Source organism: Drosophila biarmipes, chromosome 4 (assembly GCF_025231255.1).
Source record: "Drosophila biarmipes strain raj3 chromosome 4, RU_DBia_V1.1, whole genome shotgun sequence".
Lineage (NCBI taxonomy): Eukaryota > Metazoa > Arthropoda > Insecta > Diptera > Drosophilidae > Drosophila > Drosophila biarmipes.
In genome coordinates, this window is record NC_066614.1 from 1,616,104 (window position 1) to 1,642,228 (window position 26,125).

At 41.5% G+C, this 26,125-nt stretch overlaps 1 protein-coding gene across 2 annotated transcripts; it reads right to left on the reverse strand.

Moving 5' to 3' along the window:
• Positions 1-1,529: 1,529 nt before the first annotated feature.
• On the reverse strand, positions 1,530-24,635 carry LOC108036002 (calsyntenin-1). Of its 2 annotated transcripts, XM_017111896.3 has the most exons (12): positions 24,486-24,635; positions 20,102-20,262; positions 18,845-18,987; positions 18,291-18,791; positions 18,117-18,224; positions 6,577-7,623; positions 6,459-6,513; positions 4,169-4,723; positions 4,014-4,097; positions 3,801-3,931; positions 2,338-2,461; positions 1,530-2,280 (listed from the first exon to the last, which is right to left on the reverse strand). In XM_017111896.3, the coding sequence occupies exons 2-12, from the start codon at positions 20,247-20,249 to the stop codon at positions 2,213-2,215; spliced, it is 2,964 nt and encodes a 987-aa protein (XP_016967385.2). In that variant the 5' UTR covers positions 20,250-20,262; positions 24,486-24,635; the 3' UTR covers positions 1,530-2,212. The 2 variants fall into 2 exon arrangements, with proteins under 2 accessions (XP_016967385.2, XP_016967384.2); XM_017111895.3 differs by having other exon boundaries at positions 6,459-7,623.
• Between the last annotated feature and the right edge of the window lie 1,490 nt (positions 24,636-26,125).

Sequence of the window (26,125 nt, forward strand, 5' to 3'; positions counted from 1 at the left end):
GACTACAGCGGGACACTTTACATGGAATACGATTTTTTGACTAATTAAATAGTTATTCGTCTGAGCATTGGTCTTAAATTAATTTTACTTCTTTAATCGAGTTTCCTATATAAATAATTCAATTTTGTCGAATGTGGAACAGAATTGTATTATTACCCAACATTTTTGTTTTGCAGCATACTTACACCATTTTTATTTTAAAAACAATCAAATTTATCCTGCGAATAAAATGTAAAGCGGCATATAGATACCCCTTTAGTCTACTAGTAACGGGTAAACTAAATCCATTACGCCCGTTTAATAGAACTGCTTACCGCTGGTCCAGACTGATCTAATATTTTTAATTTCCATTGGCTCTAATAACACGTTTACAACGGTTGCTTGAATGGAACTTACTCCTTTAATGCGTATTTTCAAACAGCTCAGAAAAACTTATGATTCTTTCGTATTATGATTTCAGTCGGAAGTTTGCAACGCAGTCGAGGAAAAATTTCCGACCATATAAAGTCTATACTTTTTTGATCAGCATCATTAGACCAGTCAATCTAGCCAAGTCCATTTGTACGTCCGTCTGTTTCTACGCAAACTACTTTGTCAGTTTTAAAGTAATCGGGCTGTTTTCGGAAAAAAATCAATTTGCATATTGTTTTCTTCAAGGGTTTCGGCTTTTTAAGTCAGATCGTCTGTTTCTCCAACAGCCATTTCTTAAAAAAGATTATAATAATAATTTAAATATTAAATAAAAACCTTAATATTTTCGTTACTTTCCTTAATTTCAGTAAAAAGTAGTTTAAATGCAAAAAAAAATGAATAGGTTTTGAGGAGATCGACACATTAGCACAAAAGGTAGGGAGTCCCAGCTCTCTAACTTTGAAAGTTTTCGAGTTATCAGCGTTCATATTTAAGATTTTTTGAGGTTTGTGGGCGAGAAAACATTTTTCTAGGAGTGTAAATATGAAGTCACGGTTTTTATGAGCGAAAATAAGGAATTTTAATCTGAAATCTGCACTCTTACGCATTTCGAGATCACAGCGTTCACACGGACAGACGAATATAGTCATAAACAACAGTTAAATATATACTCATCATTTTAGCTTACTTCTTGTAAGTTTTGACATAAGTGGAAATATAACTTAAATGCAGTTTGAATGAATGTTTTAATTTTTAAACATATTTATATTTATTAATGCATTTAAAACTAGAAGTCATAATTTTATTTAACTTCTAAGAACAAACAAAAAATTAATAGAGCTTTAGGTAAAGGTAGGATATAGGATTTAAAATAAGAATACAAGAGGGGAAACTTTCATAATTAAAATTAATGTCATGAGTCGCCAAAAAGACAAAAAACTAATTTAAGGGTAAACATAATGAAATACTTAGCTGTATATATCAATTTCCTAAATGCTTTTCAGTGATTCAAATTTTCCAAATCTGAATCCAAAGTATCTATTTCTGTTTCAAACTTTTAGGTACGCCCGCAACCGTCTCCCTTAAATCGTATTCAGGATAATAAAAGTAAACTTAAATTAACAAATAAAGAGAATGTTTTTAATAGCACACTTTCAAGTTTACAAATTTAGAGCTTATACGGTCGATTTAAAAATTAAATGTTTACATATTTCGATATGTCTCTTAATCTAAGTTTTAATTTTATAAAATAATAAATCAACAACAACTTCTGCTTTATTAAATAACTCAAATGATTTGGCTATTTCAAATCCTTTAATTAATTTGTAAGCTTAAAATATGGGGACGGAGAAACCTCCTTCTATGCATTAGCGACAGAATGCTGTTGAAGTTTGTTAGACAATGTGCATGTTACATTCTTAAGTGAAGGTTGACAAATAATAAATTAGGGTAGGTCCTATTTGTATAAATTTGTATGTCTATATGCTTTTATTATGGTTATTATGGTTTATAATTGTACTATACCTTAGCTATAACTTGTGTTCGCGCTAATTTTACGTGTTCCTGCAAACTATATTGCGCACGTCCACTGACTTAGTTTTTACAATAATAAAAATGCAACATAAACATTTTTCGCAAAATCATATCGCGTCTTTACAATAATGTGTGCATGCATATATGCGGACTGTCATTTGAACTGATTTAACTGTTGGATAATTCTTGGTTTAGTAGTTTATATTTTAAAAGCACATTTACATATTTTAGTTCCAGTTTTGAGAAAAAATTCATGGCATTACGTAATTCATTGTTGAAATATATTGGTGTTATCCCATTCAAGTTGATTGATGTGTGCAAACCCGTCCTTTAAAGCTAAATAAAATAGTCTGTATCAAGCCATTAAAAAAAATATATTAGTAAATACTTTACCATCTTCGTCTTCAGAGTCCGAGTTTTCTGACTCGGAACTATCCTCTGACAAAGCATCTGTTTGCATTGGATTTATAGTTATAGTCAAAGCTGAATCATCCCAAACTAAGCCATCATCAACAATCTAAAAATTTAAAATGAAAATATATTGATCGTCAATTGTGTCAGTTGGGATCAATTAAATCAAGGGAAAACGCTATAGTCGAGCACTCGACTATCAGATACCCATTACTTCATCTTTTTAAGTCAATGTATTATATATAGGTATTTTTAGGACTAATACAATTAGAAAAAAATGTATCTGGCTTGAAACGTTAGTCTGGACGTTAGCCTGCTGAATCAAACTTGCGCTGCGCAGGAAGCCCAGAACCTGCGTGTGAAATCCGATTCCTCTAGCTCTTATAGTTTCCAAGTTCTGAGCGTTCATACTGTCAGACAAATAGACGGACAGACGTACGGACGGAAAGACGGGCATGGCTAGATTGACTCGGCTATTGATCCTGATCAAGATTATACCAATACTCTTTATGGGGTCAAAAACGCTTTCTTCTGCTTGTTAAATACATTCCGACAAATCTAATATACGCTAACGGGTGTAAATGTATTGGTTGAAAAAAGTTTTGTGGTTTGGACAACGCTCAATCTGCAACGAACTTGCTTGACTTAAGCTTAAAATCTAAAAGTCAATAATATGTGTTGTTTTTTGGCCTAAGGTAATTAATTTTCATATACCTTTATGTTTAAGCTCTAGTTAAATTACATATTTTTTTCTTCTAATTTTAAATTATAATTTGCTTAAATTTTAAATTGAGTTCTAGAATTTTTTTAGACAAACTAACTTTAATCTCATTTTTTTATACCCTTGCAGAGGGTATATTTCAGTCAAAAGTTTGCAACGCAGTGAAGGAGACGTTTTCGACCCCATATAGTACCTATAGTCTTGATCAGCGTCACAAGACGAGTCGATCTAGCCATGTCCGTCTGTCTGTCCGTTTCTACGCAAACTAGTCTTTCAATTCTAAAGCTATCGGGCTAAAACTTTCCCAAAAGTCTTCTTTCTATTGCAGGTAGTATATAAGCCGGAACCAGCCGGATCGGAGAACTATATCTTATAGCTCCCATAGGAACTATCGGGAAAAAAAATATATCTTTTGGTTTTTTAACATATTTCTTTCTATGCTTGGATATAACATTTTTAAATTAATTCTGAATTTCGAATTAAATTTTATTAAAATCGGACGTTTATATCATATAGCTGTCATAGGAACGATCGGATAATTGATGGGAAATAATATGAAACAAATTATAGCTTTGCGGCTTTTTAACATATTATCTTATAATATTGGGAACATAAATTTTTATATTTTTAAGAATTTTTGATTATTTTTACAACAGCAAGGGTATATAAAGTTCGGCTTACCGAAGTTATACTTGTATACTTATACCTTTCTTGTTATACTTACTTTTGGACATGGTTGGTGGCGATCAGTATATTTTTGGTTATTCTTTAAACGTGCAATCAAAACCCCACAAAGCAAAACGGCTAAAAAAACACTTACAAGAATTATAAGCATTGTAAGGTGTGAGCCTTCAGCTGAAAAAATTTGAATACATTAAAAAAACGTTTAGTTGACCATTATTATATTTGTTTATATTCTATTATTATTACAATTTACCTTTGTGTACGAAAGAATGAACGTGTGATTTCGGTTCTTGCACTTCATTTGTGTGCAATTGGGAATATGAATACACCTTTGAATCTAAATCGCATAAAAAATTAATGGTAAATATATATTTTATTTTTTCATACCATGTACATATTAAAACCCACCAGTTGCCTGATTGTCATTGTCACTTATTGCACCAGTATGTAGATGATAAGTTGTTTCAGTGTTGGTATTGCCAATAACATTTAGGTTGGATAAAGAGGACGAAGGTGGAAGATTGGTAGACTTAAACAATGTCTGTTTAGGATGCAGTACAGTGAGTGTGAGTGTATACTCAGCGCTTTTGTACTGAGAGCTTAGCTGAGCACAAGAAAGCTTAAATACTCGATTTAGATAATAAGCAGGTTTCTTATTACTGTAGACAAGGGATCGTAGCACATTCATATAATTGTGACTTGTATCCTTTCCTATCATTTCGACTCCATCCTTATTTATATTTGTCTTTATATCCATGCTGGATGATAATGAGTCATCACCATCTATTTGAATGTCTTCATGATCTGGGTTTAAAGAGGGAAATACAACAACGCTGCAGGAGTCGAGATAATTTTTGCCTTCAATTTTTTCACTTTTTTTAGATAGCGAGTCAATGTATATTTTATCTAATATGTGTACTCCTAATTTAATTTCCTGATATGATACTAATTTGTTTGACGTTCCTGGAAAAATGACATATGGAAATATTTGAATTAATAAAATTATAGATATTTTTTTTATTTAAGAGAAAATAATTCAAATATATGGAATTATATGACCATATGAGCTCAAAGAAAAAAAGAAAGGTTATTTGCCTATGATCAAGTCAAAATCACGCTAGAAGTATGTCAACTTTAAATAAAAACATTTTATATGTAAAGTTAAGCAATTTTTATTTTTGGCCTGTATCAGGGTTTTCCGCTTGGTTTCGAACCTATAACCACCATGAAATATGTGGATACACATTTTGTTCTAAAGTTGTAAAAAATGTGTTTTGCCGAAAGCGACCTCCGACGACTTAATCATCTCTGTATTCAAAACGGGTGTCCTTCCTTATAGGTACACTCAACAGGTCCAACATACACATTTTTTTAGAAAAACTAAATACATTTTTATACCCTTGCAGAGGGTATAATAATTTCAGTCAGAAGTTTGCAACGCAGTGAAGGAAACGTTTCCGACCCCATAAAGTATATATTATTGATCAGCGTGACTAGACGAGTCGATCTAGCCATGTCCGTCTGTCCGTCCGCCTGTCCGTCTGTCTGTCCGTTTCTACGCAAATTAGTCTCTCAGTTTTGAAGCTATCGGGCTGAAACTTTCCCAAATGTCTTCTTTCTATTGCAGGTTGTATATAAGTCGGAACCAGCCGGATAGGACAACTATATCATATAGCTCCCATAGGAACTATAGGGGAAAAAATTAAAAAAAATTGTATCTTCGGTGTTTTTTATCATATAATCTTCTAAGCTGGGAAATAACATTTTATATTTAGTTCTGAATTTCGAATTAGATTTTATCAAAATTGGACGACTATATAATATAGCTGAAAAAATTAGTGGTAAAATAATATGAAAAAATTATATGTTCGGTCTTTTTAAAAATATATAACCTTCTATACTTGGAAATAACATTTTTTTAATTAGTTCTGAATTTCGAATTAAATTTGATTAAAATCGGAAGACTACATCATATAGCTGTCATAGGAACGATCGGAAAATTGGTAGGAAAATAATATATAACAAATTATAGCTTTGGTGCTTTTTAAAATATAACCTTCTTAGCTTGGAAATAACATTTTTTAATTAGTTCTGAATTTCGAAATAAATTTTATCGAAATCGGACGACTATATCATATAGCGGTCATAGGAACAATCGGGAAATTAGTAGGAAAATAATATGAAAAAATTATTCACTAAAGTTGATTATTATATGACTGCAAGGGTATACAAACTTCGGCTTGCCGAAGTTAACTTCCTTTCTTGTTTTTGATGCAATAATCACGATCAGAAAAGCGGTCTCCAAGAAAAGGATTTAAAATAATTTGATTTTGAAAACCTAACAAGAGAAAACGCTATAGCCCAGTGTGTGGATTATTAAACACCCGTTACCCGTAACGCTATAAAAGTTAAGTTAAAACGTTTAGATGGCCGCTTTAAAATTGGACTAATGGGAAAACTATAATAAGCTAATTAAATGTCAGGTAAAATTTTTTTCTAGCATAAAAGCTGTAGGCGTTACAGATTTTCGCAAATTGTGGGCGTTAGAGTGGGCATGGCATCCTGCTGAAATAAAACTTTTGATTTTCAATGGGCGATTTGTCTTTCAGTTATTACTCAAAATTATAAAATTCCGATTTTGAGAGCTTTATGAGCTGAACTCCATTTTAAAGTGTTCCGTAAATAGCGATAAACTTACCAGATATTGTTATTTGTATGGAATCTGTTTGAATATCTTGTCCAGACGTCTCGAGCTGTAAGATTGATTTGAATTTTTTAATGCTGTCTGCCAAAGAGGCATTCATATTTTCATTTACCGACGCCGATCCGACATCAATATCGATGCCAATTGGAGCTATCGGTTCGTTAACCATAATGTAAGTCTCAATTGGCGGCAAGCGAATGGAACTTTCATTTCTACATGTCAGAGCTGTACGCACTTCTATGTTACGGCGTCCAACTGTAGGGTTTTGTTTAATATTTATATACTGTATTTTACGCATCAATTGTTCGATATCGTGTTTAGTCTTGGCTTCAATATATATTTCGTTCATTTGAGAGTTTGCTTGAATCTGAGCGCTTGCATTGCTCGATTTTGTATTTTTTGTCGATTGCTTGGGGGATAATAAGTGCTCAGAACATGTGGTTCCACATTTAATGTCTTCAATTGTCAATACACCATTGAGAGCGACTTTAACCTCAGAAATATCTCCACTAAAGCCATGTTTCAATCTATTTTCCAAACTTTGGTAACAGGCACCGATAGCTAAAGATGTATTTACTCCATGGGCAGCGTGTAAAGGCCAATCATCAATTACCTCCGGATTGCTATGTCGATCCTCAATAGAATTTTCAAAACGTACGCCATCGATAAATAAATCAACTTTGGACGGATCTTCAACATTAAGAACATAGTGATGCCATTCATTATCGCAAACCTCAGGTATTTTCCAACGCCATTCAGCAGGGCTAAAGATATTAAGATCACCCTCGTTAAAGTTTTTTCTTAATAAAAGTATAAGACGACAGTTGCGAACAAACAATGCCATATGATGGCGATTCATTTTGTGGTCATCAGCACTGCAGACAATATGTTCCTTAACATGTTTATTAGCCACACCTTGACTATTATGTCTAAACATGGTGAGAATGCTAAAAGGACGCGATGAGAAATCGTAATGATTGATAACAGTGTCAGGAACCACTACTCCAGTAGACCCGTCAAAGTGAAATATAGGTTCTACGCCTTCGTCGTAGCTCAATTCTTTGGTCCATTCTGCACCATGCGGCAAAAGGTCTTTCACTTTTTGGCTCGAAGTACAATTTGATAGGTCCCGATCGCATCCAAATGAGATGTGTTTTGTCTGAAAATAAAGTATAATTTTTTGCTTGCATATAAATCAAAACGGTAAATGCAATACTGAAACTATTTGCACAGAAAAATGTAAGTTTTCAAGACGAGGAAAAAAGTTTAAAAAGGAAATTTTTTTCATAAAGTATTGTATAGTATTGTATCACTCAAACGGCATTTAATTATCTTTACACTGATGCTACAGCTTACACAAAGTAAATTAAAACAAGTGCCTCGACTATCAGATACATGTTACTCAGCTTGAGGGAGAAAAATAAAAATGGAGATATATAAGCAGCAAAGAAATATTCTAAAGTGCCATCTACCGGCTATTTTGGTATATGTTATATGGGCGGCAGACAGTTTTAAGCGTTTTAGCCGTTAGAGTGGGCGTGGCAAATATTTTTAGGTCAATCGAAAGGTTGATTTTCGCGGGTTGTGGTCGTTAAAGCGTTCATACGTGCGGACAGAAAGACATAGGTATAGGATTGTTAAAGAGGACGCAATATTCGTGGGCTTGAAACACAGATACCGTTACTGAGCTAAGGAAGATGGTCTTTTGCGAGCACGCCGTCTAGCGGCAATTTAAAACTTATGTGTAAACAAGTTGTTCTATTCATGTCATTTGGGTATACTACCTTAAGGACTAACACTGAAATTGATAACATAAAATAGAAGGGTATATTAGATTAATCGGAAAGTGTGGAGCGTTTTTAAACCCATAGGGTATAAATATTCTTAATCAGGATCCCTAGCCAAGTCGGTGTAACGAACTGATTTGTTTGGTTTCTGCTCGCTACGGTATTTGTGCGGCTAGCTCAGTAGATTGTGTGTGTTCGTCCCACCAAATTTATATAAACGTGACCGCCCAGTAGTTCAGTGAAAAAGCACAGAATTCTCGGGTTCGGAGTGGGTTTATTGCGGGTATAACTGCAGTCGGCCTTATAACTTGCTCGTCTCGCTGTCTCCGACGGTGTGGGTTGTCTTGTCGCTCCTCGAAGATCCTTGACCGCTGATTGCTCCTGACGTGGCTGGCTCGGTGACTGCTCGGCCACGGTTCAGACTCGCTATGGGGTCAGCCGTGCGGGCTTAGGGAAGCGTCACCGTTCTCAGACTAGGGTGAACAGACCGACGAGCTCTCCAGGATCACTCCTCTCGATACCCGACCGCCTGTCCCTTGCTCTGTCCCGGATGGTCCCACGGGCTTCCGCTCAGATCGTGCGGACAGTCAAGGCAGAACGCCAGGAAGCTGCCTCGCTTTTCACTTCGCTTCTGTACCTCGTGTAAACGAACGTTCCACCCTAGCCTCACCCTTCCGCGTACTGTCCGGGCCGTTCCTGCGGGCTCGATCCTCCTTGCGTGGCCGTTACGGTGTGGTGTCCTGCTTGCTCGTGGCGATGTCCTGCGAACTACTCCTGACAGGTGGCTGTAGGTCTTGACTTCTGTGCTGGGTTCGAGGGTATACGCCGATCCGGGACTTCTCTCCCTTCTGGCTCGTGACTCTCAGGGTTCTGTTGCGCCGCTCCGGGACTTCTTTCCCTTCTGGCTCGCTACTCTAGGGGTTCCGTTGCGCCGCTCCGGGACTTCTCTCCCTTCTGGCTCGCTACTCTAGGGGTTCCGTTGCGCCGCTCCGGGACTTCTCTCCCTTCTGGCTCGCTACTCTAGGGGTTCTGTTACGCCGCTCCGGGACTTCTCTCCCTTCTGGCTTGCTACTCTCGATTTCAAATCTCAGTCTAGTAGACCCTCCAGGCGTACCGCCAGGACTTCGTCGGCAGGACAGAACAGAACTTAGCCGTGTGGCGCCTCCTTAGACCTCAGCCACCTGTGTCTCAGTTCGGAGATTCTTAGTAATCCCAATCCCGAACGTCTCGACGTGGCGATCTTGCTCCTCGTAGGCTCCCACGGCGCTGCTTCCGACGACTCCTTGCTCTCGACTGACTGCTCGCTCTACAGTCATGCTCTCCACTGACGCTGAATGACTGACCTTGACTGACTGATCTCGACTGGATGCTCTTCACTTGACTGACTCTTCTCAATGACTGCTCTTGACTGACTGATCTTGACTGACCGCTCGCTGCCAGCGCCCTGCGGGTTTATATAGGGCCTCTGGGAACCGTTATTTCCCTTTTGCACACGGCACGCCAAAACTCTCCACATCGGGTCCAAAGTCCACGGTCCCTGTTTGACCCTCTTGTCCTTGACGCACTACTTCCCGCCGCCGTCCAGCCTGATGCTGCCGTCCCGCTGATCCCGGGGACGCATGCGACATGTTTGTGTGCCGCACCGCTGCTGAGATGTGGCACCCTCTTTCCAAAGTCCAAAGTCCGGCGGCGTCCCGTTACTCCTTTTTGCACACGGCACTCTCGCTCCGCCCGCCAAGTCTCCGCTCTCTCCGTCTCCATTGTTGGTCTCCAAACTCTCTTGGTCTCCGAACCCTCTCTTTCTCTACAAACTCTCTTTCTCTCCAAACTCTCTTCCTCTTCAAACTCTCACGTTCTCCAAACTCTCACGTTCTCCGTGCTCGATCTCCAAACTCTCTCGTTCTCCGTCCTCGATCTCCAAACTCTCTCGTTCTCCGTCCTCGATCTCCAAACTCTCTCGTTCTCCGTCCTCGATCTCCGCCGCGCCGCCACTACGCGAATTCGCCGCGTACCTGGTGAGCGGCCGGCCATCTGCTGCTGGGATTTGTGGGGAGTTATTCAACTCCTCACATTCCCCCCTTACTTCGGGAAAGATTAAGAAAACTCAGCGCTCCCACTCTCCGGCGTTCCCTTGTATATCCTAGCCATTGAGTCAGGGCGCATCTCGTTCCGGTTCCCTCGGTGCTCCCTCGACGTTCCCTCGACGCTTTCCATCTTATTTCCTTTCCACAGCGCCGGTCGTCCTCCGTATAGCAATTTCGAATCTCCCGCGCCGATCCTCCATCTGTTCCCACTGGGCACCGATATTAATCAGCTATCGATACCCAGAGGGCCTGCTCACGATATCGATATCGCAGGTGCGGCGTTGCCACTTGCGAGCCGCGATGTTCATCATCACCGATATTTCCATTTTCTTGTGCCCATCGATCGCACTATCGTCCAGTGCCAATCAACCGCCTATCGAGGCGCCCCCTTCCCTGTTGAATGGTGATTCTGCAAAATTGGCGACTTCTCAAGGTGAGTTTCCATTTCCCTTTTCCAATTTCTCTCCTATCCTTTCGGCGACTTTCCTTCACTTTCCTCCTTCATTCGCCCTCAGCTGGCTGAGCCGGCTCCACGCGGACTTCTTCGTGAGCGGGAGCGGAGGGGACTCTGAATTCGCTTCGCAGCGGGTAAGTAAGCTGGAGTTTTTTTTTTCTCTGCCTCCGCCCTAACCCTTCCCCTTCGCTTTCAGGTTGCTGCCATGTATGCCCCCTTCTTCACGCTTTCAGCCGCGCTCCCGCCCTCTCCGGTCATTAGCTTTGCGTGTTAATTTTCACGATGTATATATTTTTTTTTCTTACTGCTCCATGAAAACCCTCATGCCCGCGAGCCCCAGCCTCACGCGATACGCGCGTCCGCCACTCCTGATCCGCACGCTGCGCCTGCCGCCCAGATTGCGAGCCTCGCGTACCGCCGGTTCCTCCGCGATTCCTGCGGGCCACTCCTGCTCTGGGACTCCCAGCCATCGCTGGCCTTCCGGCGCCGACATCGTCCGCGCCAACTTAGGACGCGCCGCCGACGCTGGCTCCACGGGCGCCGAATGTTGCCGTTTGAAGCTTGGCCTTCCACCTCCCGTCGGTTCCGGCCATTTCCACGGTCCCCTCTCCTGAGGCTCCGCCGCTTCCGCCTCGTCTCGCGTCGCTGCCGGTGTCGTGGGCCCTGTCCCTGGAGTCGATGGCCGCGTACTCGGTGTCGGCGGGGTCCATAGGTCCGGCCGGCCACGGGTCCTGGGATCCATCGGGCTCACCCGAGGTCCCGTCTCCTCCCAAATCCTGGGCTCCTCCACCGTCGTCTTCTCCGCGGGGCCCTCCGGCCATGTCCAGACGACCGTCTGTTGCCGCCACCTCACACCTTCGGCAACGAACGACCGCACGCTATGGGTCACGTGCGCCGCCGGGATGTCCGTTCGGACGTGGTGTCCCACCGGGTCTCCGGGTTGGCATTGCGGCGTGTCCGGCCGCGGGTGCGATCCTACCGCCGGCGGCCGTTCGAACCTCGGCGTGGGTGGTCGCGCGGGTTTCCACCGGGGAGATTCCCCGCCGTGCCTCGCCGGTGAAGGTGGCGTATCCGGTTGCGGCGGTGATGGCGACCGGGCAGGGAGCGCCTCGCCCCTCGGTGAGGGTGGTCGCGTCGGCGACCCCTCGTACCGCGGCGTAAGCGGCACCTCCGGCAACCAGCCTGGCGAAGAGGCAGCCCGAACGTCGGCCACCTCCTGGGGCGGCACCCCTCGTACCGCGGCGTAAGCGGCACCTCCGGCAACCAGCCTGGCGAAGAGGCAGCCCGAACGTCGGCCACCTCCTGGGGCGGCACCCACGGTTCGGCGACATACCTCGGGGTAGGTGGGCATTCCGGTTCCTCCCACAACTGCTGCTCCTCCTCCTCGGCCCGTCGCAAACGGGCCTGCCAGTCCGGGTCCTCCTCCATCTCTCGCAGTTGAGCCTCCTCCGTCTTCCGCCGGCTCAGCCGAAACTCCAGCGTGGCGGCTGCCACCTGCTCCTCGTGGCTGCGGGGAGTTCGTTGCTCCGCAGGTGGCTCCTCACAGGCCCACTCGACATGGGTGGTGCCGGTTGGGATGCGGCCGTCGGTGTCGCTGGTGGCCTTCTGAAGCCGCCACCTCCTCTGCTCCAACCGCGGATCCTCGACCAGCTCGACGTCGCTGTCGGAGCTGATCACCGGATCTGGCTTCCCTCGCCTCGAGATCAGCCGCGAGGTTCGGGTAGGCCGTGTGGTGGACCCCCTTGCCCCGGGCAAGATCTCTCGGCCGGCTGGCGGGCAGACATCGCCTTCTTCGCGTCGCTCCTTGCTACTCGGGTACTCATGGCGGTGTTCTCGCTAAATGACCGTCTGCCGCCGGCCTTTCCTTCCTCGACACCTCGGTTCTAAGCCTTGCACTTTGCTCGGTACCGCTATTTCTCACAGCCTCCCTTCTTTTCCACTTCGTTTTTACGGTACAGCTTTCTGACCTGTACCGTCTTCCCTCTTCCTTCGGCGGACTATCGCTGGACATTTTCCTTTCAGTCATCATCGAGCGATCGGACGTTCCGGTCTACTGTTTGTGTTTGTCCTTCGGGTATCCTTGAAGGTATCCTTGGACCCACTTCCTCGTGTCCTTCGGGTATCCTTGGAGCTATCCTTGGACCCCTTTCCTCGTGTCCTTCGGGTATCCTTGGAGGTATCCTTGGACCCTCTTCCTCGTGTCCTTCGGGTATCCTTGGAGGTATCCTTGGACCCCTTTCCTCGTGTCCTTCGGGTGTCCTCGGAGGTATCCTTGGACCCTCTTCCTCGTGTCCTTCGGGTATCCTTGGAGGTATCCTTGGACCCCTTTCCTCGTGTCCTTCGGGTGTCCTTGGAGGTATCCTTGGACCCTCTTCCTCGTGTCCTTCGGGTATCCTTGGAGGTATCCTTGGACCCCTTTCTTCGTGTCCTTTGGGTATCCTTGGAGCTCTCCTTGGACCCTTTTTCTCCTGTCCTTCGGGTATCCTTGGACTTATCCTTGCATTTTGTCTAGCGTCTCTGTAGCTGCTCGATGGTGTTCTGTGTTTGTTGTTGTTTCAGCTCGCTCACGTGGATGGTCCTCTCCTTTTTTGTGTTCACGTGCCGTATTTTGCAGATTACTGGCGACGCAAAATCCATGACCTGGTAAGGTCCGTCGTATCTTGGGGCCAACTTTGCTGCGAACCCCTCGGCCGCCTTCGACAAATGATGTTCCTTGGCCCACACGACGTCTCCCACCGCTGGTGTCCATTGTCTCCTCCTCAGGTTGTAATGCCTAGCCTGATCCTGGGAGGCTCTCTCCAGATTCCGCCTTACAATCTTGAAGATTTCCCCGAGTTTGTTTGCCTTCTCTTCTGGGGTCTCAGTGGGTCGTCCTGTTCCCAAGGTCTCTCTGTCGTATAGGGCGCTCGGCAGTCTCGGTTCTCTGCCTTGAGTAACAAACGCTGGCGTGTATCCTGTGGATTCCGAAACACTCGTATTTACTGCCAGCATGATCTCAGGCCATTTCTCTTCCCAGTTTCTCTGATCCTGCCGTGTGAACTGCGCTATCATCGTTTTCACGGTCCTGTTTGCTCTTTCTGTCGGGTTCTCTTGCGGGGTATATGGAGCCGTGAACTGTTGCTTGGCTCCCATCTCGGCCAGGAAACTCTTGAAGATTTTGCTGTTAAACTGCACTCCGTTGTCCGTTATGACTACCTTAGGGACCCCAAACCTGGCGATGATGCGCTCCCTGAACGCTTTCTTTAGGGACTCGGCTGTCGCGCTCCGCAGCGGCACCAATTCAGTCCACTTGGAGAACCTGTCTATCAGCACCAGCAGCATTTGGTTGCCGTGTTTTGAACGCGGCAGGGGTCCGACGAAGTCTGCGCACACTGTAGCCCACGGTTCCGCTGGCACCTGCGTTAGCATTTTCCCAGCTGCCTGCATCTGATTTGGCTTGAATCTGATACATGTCTCGCATCCTCTTACGTGGGCTCGAGCGTCTCGGTGCATGCCTGGCCAGTAGTACCGGGATGCCAGACGTGCTATTGTCCTTCTGCTTCCTACATGGCCAGCTGCCGGTGAGTCGTGGTTCTCTTTCAGCACCGCTTCTCGCAGAGCTTTCGGGACGCACATCTTCCACGTCGCGACATCCTCACTGCCTGCTCTGTGTGGAATGTTTCTGTACAAAGTGTCTCCTTCCATTACGTAGTCCGGGTACTTTTGTGGCTGCGTCCTTATCTTCTGCACGTGACCTGCTTTGGTGGTGACGACTTTGCCTTTGAGACTTGTTTTCTTGGGCGAACGCTTCCCGCTCCTTTTCCAGTTCTTCGTATTCATCGGCTAATAGCATCAACGTGTCCAGGTCCGGCACTTTGTACGCCCTTAAGAAGATCCTTAGGCTTGGGGTGCAGTTTTCCTTTATGATCTTTAAGGTGTCTTTCGCAGAATAGTTTAGTGGCCTCGACATTGTTTGCATGTCGATCATGTAGTCTTTGAATGACTCACTGAAACCCTGCTTCCGTTGCCTGACCTGGTCCGACAGCCTTGTAAAGAAATCTCTCGGCAGAAAATAGAGATGGAAGCTCTCAATGAACTCGGCCCAGGTTTTCCATTGTTTATTGTTGGCGATAAACCACTTCAACGCCCTTCCTTTCAGCAACTCCGGCATTGCTCGGGGGATCATGTCTAGGTGTAAACCGTAGGTGTTGGCGGACCATTCGACTTGTTCCAGGAACTCGAACGGTTTCTCCGCCCCGTCGAACCTGAATGACCACTCGCGGACTTGTTTTGCGACCCTTGCATAATCCTCCTGGCTGTGTCTAGAGGTCAGCACCGTTGTCTTCCTGTCCTGGCTTGACTCTCTCCTGTGGGCCTCCCTTTGCATGTTGTCGACGCTCAGGCTTGCTACTAGGTTATCCCCTTCAGCGTTAGTTAGCGTGATACTCGGGCCGGTTCTGTCGTAATACATGGCTTCCAGCTCCGCCCAGATGTCGGCAAGTTGTGGGTCGTTCTCTGTTTCGGAGTAATACTCCGACAACGTCCTCCTCATGTCCTCTAATCTGCCGTCCAGGACGACATTAAGCCTTTGTGCGACATGGGCGAAGTCCTCCTTCTTAAGGCGGTAAATCCACTTCTTTCCCATTCTGTTTATTTTGCTTTCACCGCTGGGACAATCACGTTTTGGGCGCCAGATGTAACGAACTGATTTGTTTGGTTTCTGCTCGCTACGGTATTTGTGCGGCTAGCTCAGTAGATTGTGTGTGTTCGTCCCACCAAATTTATATAAACGTGACCGCCCAGTAGTTCAGTGAAAAAGCACAGAATTCTCGGGTTCGGAGTGGGTTTATTGCGGGTATAACTGCAGTCGGCCTTATAACTTGCTCGTCTCGCTGTCTCCGACGGTGTGGGTTGTCTTGTCGCTCCTCGAAGATCCTTGACCGCTGATTGCTCCTGACGTGGCTGGCTCGGTGACTGCTCGGCCACGGTTCAGACTCGCTATGGGGTCAGCCGTGCGGGCTTAGGGAAGCGTCACCGTTCTCAGACTAGGGTGAACAGACCGACGAGCTCTCCAGGATCACTCCTCTCGATACCCGACCGCCTGTCCCTTGCTCTGTCCCGGATGGTCCCACGGGCTTCCGCTCTGATCGTGCGGACAGTCAAGGCAGAACGCCAGGAAGCTGCCTCGCTTTTCACTTCGCTTCTGTACCTCGTGTAAACGAACGTTCCACCCTAGCCTCACCCTTCCGCGTACTGTCCGGGCCGTTCCTGCGGGCTCGATCCTCCTTGCGTGGCCGTTACGGTGTGGTGTCCTGCTTGCTCGTGGCGATGTCCTGCGAACTACTCCTGACAGGTGGCTGTAGGTCTTGACTTCTGTGCTGGGTTCGAGGGTATACGCCGATCCGGGACTTCTCTCCCTTCTGGCTCGTGACTCTCAGGGTTCTGTTGCGCCGCTCCGGGACTTCTTTCCCTTCTGGCTCGCTACTCTAGGGGTTCCGTTGCGCCGCTCCGGGACTTCTCTCCCTTCTGGCTCGCTACTCTAGGGGTTCCGTTGCGCCGCTCCGGGACTTCTCTCCCTTCTGGCTCGCTACTCTAGGGGTTCTGTTACGCCGCTCCGGGACTTCTCTCCCTTCTGGCTTGCTACTCTCGATTTCAAATCTCAGTCTAGTAGACCCTCCAGGCGTACCGCCAGGACTTCGTCGGCAGGACAGAACAGAACTTAGCCGTGTGGCGCCTCCTTAGACCTCAGCCACCTGTGTCTCAGTTCGGAGATTCTTAGTAATCCCAATCCCGAACGTCTCGACGTGGCGATCTTGCTCCTCGTAGGCTCCCACGGCGCTGCTTCCGACGACTCCTTGCTCTCGACTGACTGCTCGCTCTTGACTGTATGCTCTCCACTGACGCTGAATGACTGACCTTGACTGACTGATCTCGACTGGATGCTCTTCACTTGACTGACTCTTCTCAATGACTGCTCTTGACTGACTGATCTTGACTGACCGCTCGCTGCCAGCGCCCTGCGGGTTTATATAGGGCCTCTGGGAACCGTTATTTCCCTTTTGCACACGGCACGCCAAAACTCTCCACATCGGGTCCAAAGTCCACGGTCCCTGTTTGACCCTCTTGTCCTTGACGCACTGCTTCCCGCCGTCGTCCAGCCTGATGCTGCCGTCCCGCTGATCCCGGGGACGCATGCGACATGTTTGTGTGCCGCACCGCTGCTGAGATGTGGCACCCTCTTTCCAAAGTCCAAAGTCCGGCGGCGTCCCGTTACTCCTTTTTGCACACGGCACTCTCGCTCCGCCCGCCAAGTCTCCGCTCTCTCCGTCTCCATTGTTGGTCTCCAAACTCTCTTGGTCTCCGAACCCTCTCTTTCTCTACAAACTCTCTTTCTCTCCAAACTCTCTTCCTCTCCAAACTCTCACGTTCTCCGTCCTCGATCTCCAAACTCTCTCGTTCTCCGTCCTCGATCTCCAAACTCTCTCGTTCTCCGTCCTCGATCTCCAAACTCTCTCGTTCTCCGTCCTCGATCTCCGCCGTGCCGCCACTACGCGAATTCGACGCGTACCTGGTGAGCGCCGGCCATCTGCTGCTGGGATTTGTGGGGAGTTATTCAACTCCTCACATCGGTCAATTCTTTTCTCTGTACCTGTCTGACTGTTCGTATCAACGCCGATGTTTAAAAAACTGTAAGAGCTAGAATGTTGGAATTAAGCGTGAAGATTTTTGGAGTCCCTGCGGAGTCTATCGCCCTCATTTATCGTTTTTAAAACAGAAATTTTCAAATCTAACCTATCATGTCCAAATTATAAGCAAATAAAGGAATATACGCTGTCAACTTCTCTGCATGCTTATCTTCCTCGCGCTCCCTTAAGCTGAGCAACGAGCATCTAATAAAAGGAGACTTTTCAAAAAGTTTTATTTTTATATTTAATCCCAATATCTTTAAATCTAAAAACCAGTTTATATATAATTTATAGAGTCGGAAATGTCTCCATCACTGAGTTGTAAATACTTGAATAAAGTCAAAGGGCCCTCTGCAAGGTTATTGGTTATAAATATAAAAAGATTGAGTTCTGTGGACTGTACTTAATTTGATTCTTGCCTATTTTATACTAAGTTGAATTTCACACAGAAAAGAAAGAAGATTTAGCGGTTTTCTTTAAAGTAATTAAGAACAGTATAAGTATTTAGGAAAGTGATCGCATTATGCTCCTAACAATGAAAGTTTATCAAGAATTGCAACCGTCGTAAACATTTGTCCATACAGATAAATGTTACTAAAGAATCAAATACAAATTTAATTTTTCGCAAGACTCAATTTTGTAAAGCATATAATAACACTTACCTTAAGAGCTATCGATGCATGAATACTAAGGTATTCATTCTTACAAGAAATATCACACAAATCCAATCGGGCGTTGGGAAAAAGTTGAAGGCTTTCAGTGCTACCGGACTAAACACGACGATAACAAAAATCAATTTCTTTTAATTTTTTTTAAAACGTTTCTGATATACATACCGTATAATCAATACGTTCTGGCATGCCTAAGAACTTCGTCTCACACACTCGTCGAACTTTGATGCTAACCATTATTGCGGCAGATTCTTTCATCGCACAGTCGTACGCAACAACAGATAGTATGTGGTTATGTGATGCCTTATGAGAAAGTGGTTCAGTATTTTTGATTAAGCCCTCGTTATCTATTGAGAATGGTTCGTCATTGTTTAGTATCTCATATTTGCAAACATCGCCAAAAAGTGGAGTACAGTCCTTATCAGTAGCTTCCACTCTTAAGATCTCATTGTAAAGACGACCTTCGTCTACTTCTGTTACGTAAGACGGTTCTATAAATGTTGGTGCATATTCATTTATGTCGATAACAGTAATATGAACATTAGCTGTATTTGAAGGTGTTCCATCGCAATATACCGCAACGATTTCGAAATGATAGCTCTTTCGTTTCTCGCAATTTAACGTCCGGCGAGCTTTTAAAATCCCCAGGTTATTAACCAGTTCAATCTAAAGTGTGAATTGTTAGAGTATTTTGAGTGTATGAAATAGCGAAAACTTACTTCAAATGGAATCTCATGATATGGCTTTTTAAGAATATGAAAGTTGCAAATTTTTTCTTCATCCACTTTTATTAATGGAGTTATTTCCACTAGTGTTTCGTTTTCTCGAATCAACCCATGATACGACTTTTCTAATATGACCTCTAAAATGTATAGAATAAGGGGAAATTAGTTACAGCCCTTTTATCACTTCATAATAAAACGAATCTCACGAATGTGTTTGTGGTGAGGTAACCTCTATAACATTTGACACATTTTACTGATTTTCTTGTGGCTCATTATCAGATGATTATCATTCCCATTAGCTAAGTAGTGGGTATTTGAAGGGAGATGCCTTCGATAGTTCATAATTGTATTATTTTTTTTAGCTTAATTGACTATTTAAATAAATAAACTATTAAATAAATCCTTGTAGTATGAATATGATGCAAATAAGAAGCCTACTACAAGTCATGTCTATGCGATTTATACGATTCCCAAGATCGATAAGAAATAAACACATCCAAAAAATATGTAACATCCCATATAATTTTGTCAACTGCTCTATTCATATACTTTTATGTTACTCGTATATTAAAACGGGTACAATGTATTAGTTTAAAAGTATGTAGGTTGTCGAGTCGATTTAACCTTGTCTGTCTCTCCGTGCGAACAATGTGTTCCCAGACTACCATTGTTTTAAATAAAATGGTACTGTCCAACTACTTTGGATGCCTATTGTATGAAACTCGATTTCTTTCGTATGGCCCCCAGGGCTCTCTTGTAAAATCTCTAGAAGCTGAACCCAATTTTCGATGGTTGCAAATTAATTTTCATCCTTGTTCACGGGCTTATGTCAACCCACAGGACATAGTCAAGGCAGTCAATTGACTAAGCCATTACGTGAAATAACAGTTTTGACAACCTTGGTTTTAATAAATAGATTGTAACACTTGTTGTGTGGATTGTGCTGCCGTCCTGTTAAAACCACATATTATCCAAGTTCATATCATCCAAAAAAAAGCCCGTCTCAGGACGAGAGAACTGAAAATAACATGAAAATAACTAAGCTCGTGAATTAACGCAAGATTGTTACTTACGTGCTTTCTTAATGAACCGTTAATTTTATTTGTGATCTTAAAGTAAAAGTAGAAATTATGGGAACGGAGACATTCCGGGTTGGGACTGTGTCCTTCTTAATCATTAAAAAAATAATCTCCAACAACACTAATATTTCTTTAACTTTTTAAGATTAAACAAGTATACGTTTTACAATACCTTTTTGTGTTAAGTATTCATCATCATTTTCACTTGAAGTTACAACTCCAGCAAACAGATGTGCAGACAATATCACTGCAATGTAAATGCAGCCCATGTATTTGTGTACAGTCATGATTATAGGTGATAAACAATGGCCCTCGCCCATTCCTAAGGATTTTCTGAAATAGAAAATAGTTTTTAATATTGGAGTTTAAAACAAAGAAGGAAAACAAGGCACGGTAACGAAATTTAAAGCTTTTTCTTAACGTATTTATTCACACTAAAATCATTTATTTAAATTTTATACAAATACATGATGACATTATATATTTAAAGCAAACAAATGTAAGGCGTTTCTCTTTTTTTTTAATTTTAATATTTAGTTAGTCTAAATTGTTATTATATTACTCTAAATTGAAAATTATTTTACTATTATTATTTTTGCTTAGTTCGTTAGTGTGTCACGAGTCAGCAAAAAAGACATGTATATGGTCCAGAGACTATTCGAACATATAATGAAACTGTTTATAACAATTTAAATGATTCCAGTTTTAAGTTTTAACAGAAAGCGTTGAAGCCCCTTTCATAAGTTTGTATACCCTTGCAGTTATAAGAAATAATCAATGTTAGTAACACCAAGCTACATTTTTAAAAAACTGTTGCTAACATCAGTAAAATTTAAGAAAAAATTCTTATTAATATTATTTAATTAATTTTTTGGCCGTTTCTTACATCTGTATGTTAGAATAGTCCGATTTGTATTAATTTTAATTTAAAATGCCTAAAAATACAAAAAATGATATTCCATGTCAAAAAACAACTAAGATAGAATTTTTTTTACATTATTTTCCCGCCAATTTTCCGATCGTTCCTAATACAGCTATATGATATAGTCTCCCGATTTGGATAAAATTAAATTCAAAATTCAGAACTATCAAAAAATTAAAAACCTTAAAGATATATTTTTATACCCTTGCAGAGGGTATAATGATTTTAGTAAGAAGTTTGTATTAATTTTAATTTAATTTTAATACCCTCTGGAAGGGTATAAAAACACCAAAGATATATAGTTTTTAAATAAAAAAAAGAAGACCTTTAGAAAACTTTCAGCCCTATAGCTATAAAACCCGATAGGCTTAAATTTGTATTTAGATAAGTCCCCCAAAATCTTGTTTTCGTATAACTTTTGAACGAAGCATACATAAGGTTCACAATTTTTTTAGTTTTGACGATACCTTTTAATTGAAGCACTGTATCATACTATAATAGTAGATTATTGGGCATATATAGTAGTCGCCTTCGCACACTGCTGTCCACAATGATAAAAACATAAATAGCTGTTTATCATGAAGCTGTACGATGTGTTTAAGCTATTTACGGGTAAGCTATCTGTGGACTTTAATTGGCGTTTGACTGAATCAAAAATTCCTTACGTATCACTAAACAAAAATCTCATATTTTTTTCTGTTTCTTTTAGAAACGGCTATTAATAAATTTCCCATCTCGACGAAGCTGGACATAAAAAAATGATTCAGCAGCATTTCTTACATGCCAGGCTCCGTGTCTTCGAGCGAACAAAACCCTTATAAACAAATAAATGCAAAACAAGTGAAAACGCTATAGTCGACTTCATAGACTATTACCGACCGTTAGTCAGCTAAAACTAACTAGTGGCGCCCCTAGCGGTTAGTGGCGTATTAGTGAAAACTGCGGGTTTGCTGCATGTGGTGTGCAAGCAATTTGCAAAATATTGAATATATTAGGCTCTAAATTTTAAGTGTATAGTCCGATTTCAATCATTTTTGGCAAGTGACAACACTAAAAACAGTTGTGGCAGCCTGCTGAAAAAACTAGGGGTCCTTTAAGGTGCGCGCGCACACTGGGGCGGTGCGGCGAGGCGGGGTTTTTACCGTCTACAGAAGTTTCCATGCAATTAGATTAAAGGCAAAGAAGCATTCCAGCGGCGTTTGCCGCGCCGGTATCTTTTATTTTCTGAATTTTTTTGTAACAAAGAACCGCCAAAAACTCCATCGCCGTCTGAGGAGCTGGACATTTTTCTATTGTAGAGATTCCACAGTAAAATTAAATTAAATTGAATTAGAGTTTGATGGGTCTGATAAACCAATATAAAAAAAAATAATTCCAAAAAAAAGAAAAAACAAAAAAGGAAGTTAACTTCGGCAAGCCGAAGTTTGTATACCCTTGTAGTTATAAAAAATAATCACTAATTTTATAAAATATAATTCAAAATTCTTAAAAATATAAAAATGTATATTCCCAATATTATAAGATAATATGTCAAAACGCCCCAAAGCTATAATTTGTTTCAAATTATTTCCGAACAATTAGTCGTCCGATTTTAATAAAATTTAATTCGAAATTCAGAACTAATTAAAAAATATTATTTTCAAGCTTATAAGGTTATATGTTAAAAAACACCAAAGATAAAATTTTTATTTCATGTTTTCCGACTAATTTTCCGATCGTTCCTATGCCAGCTATATGATATAGTCGTCCGATTTTGATAAAATTTAATTCAAAATTAAAAACCAAATAAAAAATGTTATATCCAAGCTTAAAAAGGTATATGTTAAAAAACACCAAAGATTTTTTTTAAATTTTTTCCCCGATAGTTCTTATGGGAACTATAAGATATAGTTGTCCTATCTGACTTATATACTACCTGCAATAGAAAGAAGACTTTTGGGAAAGTTTCAGTCCGAAAGCTTCAAAACTGAGAGACTAGTTTGCGTAGAAACGGATAGACGGACATGGCTAGATCGTCTTGTGACGCTGAACAAGAATATATATACTTTATGGGGTCGGAAACGTCTCCTTCACTGCGTTGCAAACCTCTGACTGAAATTATTATACCCTCTGCAAGGGTATAAAAAGGAAGTCGATTATGAAATCGAATGTTTTGATTACAGTATATACGCCCCGACGACTTCCCTTGTGTGTGCGATTATCAAGCGGCGACTCGCCGCATAGCGTCGTGACTTAATCATACAGCTGTCATACGAACGATCGGATAAATGACTAAAATGACCGGTAAATTTTGTTTTCGTCAAACTAAGGGTTGTATTTCCTAAACTAGTTTTTAGTTTTCTAAAAGTCGATGCGCTCTTGACATACAATGCAAGGGTACAGCCACCTGAAAGGGTATAGAAAATTCAGCTCGCCAAAGTTTTCTTGGTTTTTATTGTTATGGTTGTTTGTAATCGTAAGAGTGGGCGTGGCACCCTGCTGAAATAAACTTGCACTGTCCAGTTCACTAATCTAAATTCCGAATCCTAAATTTGTAGTTCTTATAATTTTTGAGGTCTCAGCTTTCATATGAACGGACAGGCAGATATGATCAAAAATATAAATACTGTTACAATAGTGCAATATGGTTTTAACTGCAAGAATATATTCAGTGAAAATTTTAAATTTTTTTGGCAGTGAATGTTCTAAACGTGAAGTTTTTAGAAATCAAGCTCCATCAAAGAAAGTTTTTTCATGATTTGTACCTTTAATCATTTTATTGATATGCTTTTAAGAAAAAGTTGGAAAAAAGATTCCGAAAAACGATGACTGTTAAAGGAAATTGATCTTTTCATGCTGTATACCAAAAAACCCTCAAGTTAGCTATAGCTAAGTACTATTCATTACAAGAAAAATCGACTTGTGTTAAAATAGTTGCATAATATATGTAGTAAAAATATTGATATAAAACGTAAAAAACAAATAAAAAAGAATTAAATCAAAAATTTATAATTTATAAATAAAAACTCTTTTGATCATAATTAAATATATTTCCTTTTTTATTTAAAAATTATCAATAGTTCGTTAAATAAATCAGAAATACAAACTGCTGCTGGAAATATCATTTAATTCGATATCTTGAACCTAAAAAAGAATCCCACATATAAAAAAAAACCGTTTTGGTTTGTAAAAGAACGGACCTTTTGTACATATGCCTTTCTAAAAAAGTAAAAAGTGAGAGATTCACTGTCCCCAATTAATTAATGTTCTCGATTTGTATAGCCTTGATTTGTTAAATGATGAAGAATATAAATTCTAATGTTCCCTAAATTCTGAGCCTTAATATTTAAGTTTAGCTGCATGCTGAGATACAAAAATGTGTTCATTTGTATGTGCATATAATGTATGTATATGTTCGTAAAAATGTTTGTATGTGTTTGTATCTATGAGATACACACTCTGTAATGGATTTACTAAATTTACAATTCCTATGTTTGTAAATAGTAAACCAGTGATAATGTGGTCTGTGTGTATATATTCTCTAAAACTGTAAATAACGTATGTACATCAACTGGTTTTTGAAACAGTTACGATAATATTAGAATGGTACACTTTTGGTACACTAGTTATTTTGTTTCTTTGTGTAATTCCTTACTTCTTGTTAGTAAAATGCCAACTTCACAAACCAATTTATAGTTTAAATAGAGTTTTTCTCAATATATTGGCAATGTTTATACGACATTTTTAAATACTCGTGTAGAAATGATTAACACTTAAAATGGGCTAAAAAATACGAATTACAGGGCTGCAAAATCAAACTGTAGTACATGAGATTATGCATTATATCCTATTCAGACAGACGGTCAGCGACCAATTCCTGTTTTATGCCTAGTATTCACACCTACGAAAACAGCGAGCTAACCATAGGAGTGAGCGTGAGGCAAATACGTGGCTAACGCTTTTCGTTGGGTCATTGGGTCTGCACTAAGCAAGAAAATACCAAAAAAAATACCGGATTTAGCGAGTGAATTCCGATTGCGCCTGTGCTCGCAGCCCAGAAAATATGAAAATTTGAGCCTAGCAGTTAGTGAGCACTGAAGATGGCGAGGCATCCATTTTTCGCGGCTTGATCCTAAATGTACAACAGGTGAGCACTGAAATCTTCGGTCACACTGCAAAGAATATTATTTTTCGACTACTGGAACTTTCAGCCGATCTGAATAAGAGGCTTTAAAAGAACATTTTCAATTTACTACTAGAAAATGCAAACATAAATTATACTAGCTTACAAAATTTTTTTTTAAAAAGACTGTATTTATATCTATAATTTTAAGAACTAGTAATGATCGAACTCTGAAAAGAAAAAGTAAACTTAAAAAGTCGATCGTGTCAAAAAGTTGTACTATATTGTATTTTGAAAATTTTGAATTCTGTATTTATCATTGAAACAAAATCACCTCTTGACGAGGTCAAAAACTAATAACGATATCACTCTCAACATCCAAAAGTTCTGATATCAAGTTTTGTAAATGAGAAAGTTAATATCATAATTAGGTTTTGCGAATCAGAAACTTGAGTGAGCAACGTCAAGCAAGTCAATGTCAATGAGATACAGCCGTCAAAGTCTGCTAAGAGGACAGCATTAGTCTCTGATTTGGTACCAATCTAGCCAAATAGGCAGTTAAGTTGTGTGGAGTCTCGGTCGACTGTTGCGAGGACTGCTTTAGCTACGTCGAACGGTTGTCCAAATAACCAAGCATGACTTGTGCAGTCCATTTTTACCAAAATCCTGAGAGCCCGAGACCCAGTTAAGCAAGACATCGCTGCATCGCAGGGCCACCGCCAAGTAAGAATAACGCCGAGCAGCGCAGGACGTCGACAGCAACACCGCTGCACGCAATATTGCCGAGGAAACCACCCAGAATCAGGGACTGCTGGCGTAAGACAGACTGTTGCCCGGATCGTCAAAAAGGACTGAGTGGGCTTCTGGCGGCACAAGCCTGCACAGTGCAAGGGACGGGAGGCTAAGGCCGGCAAGGGAATTGTATTGAGAACTCGGAGCTTTTTCACCCTTCTCTGGGAACTGCAACCCTTTCCTTGCAAACATAGAAAATCAGTTCGTAGTAACTACATATTGCAGATCCAAAAATCCTATGTTAATAAATTAAGTCACAGGTATTCAAATTCCTTTGTTTATTTTTTTCATTATAAATATAAAAATGTAATGCTGTTTATATAACCAGTTTAGGTGATATATGTTTTAGTTTAAAATATAAATTTCACCCTTAAATTGCT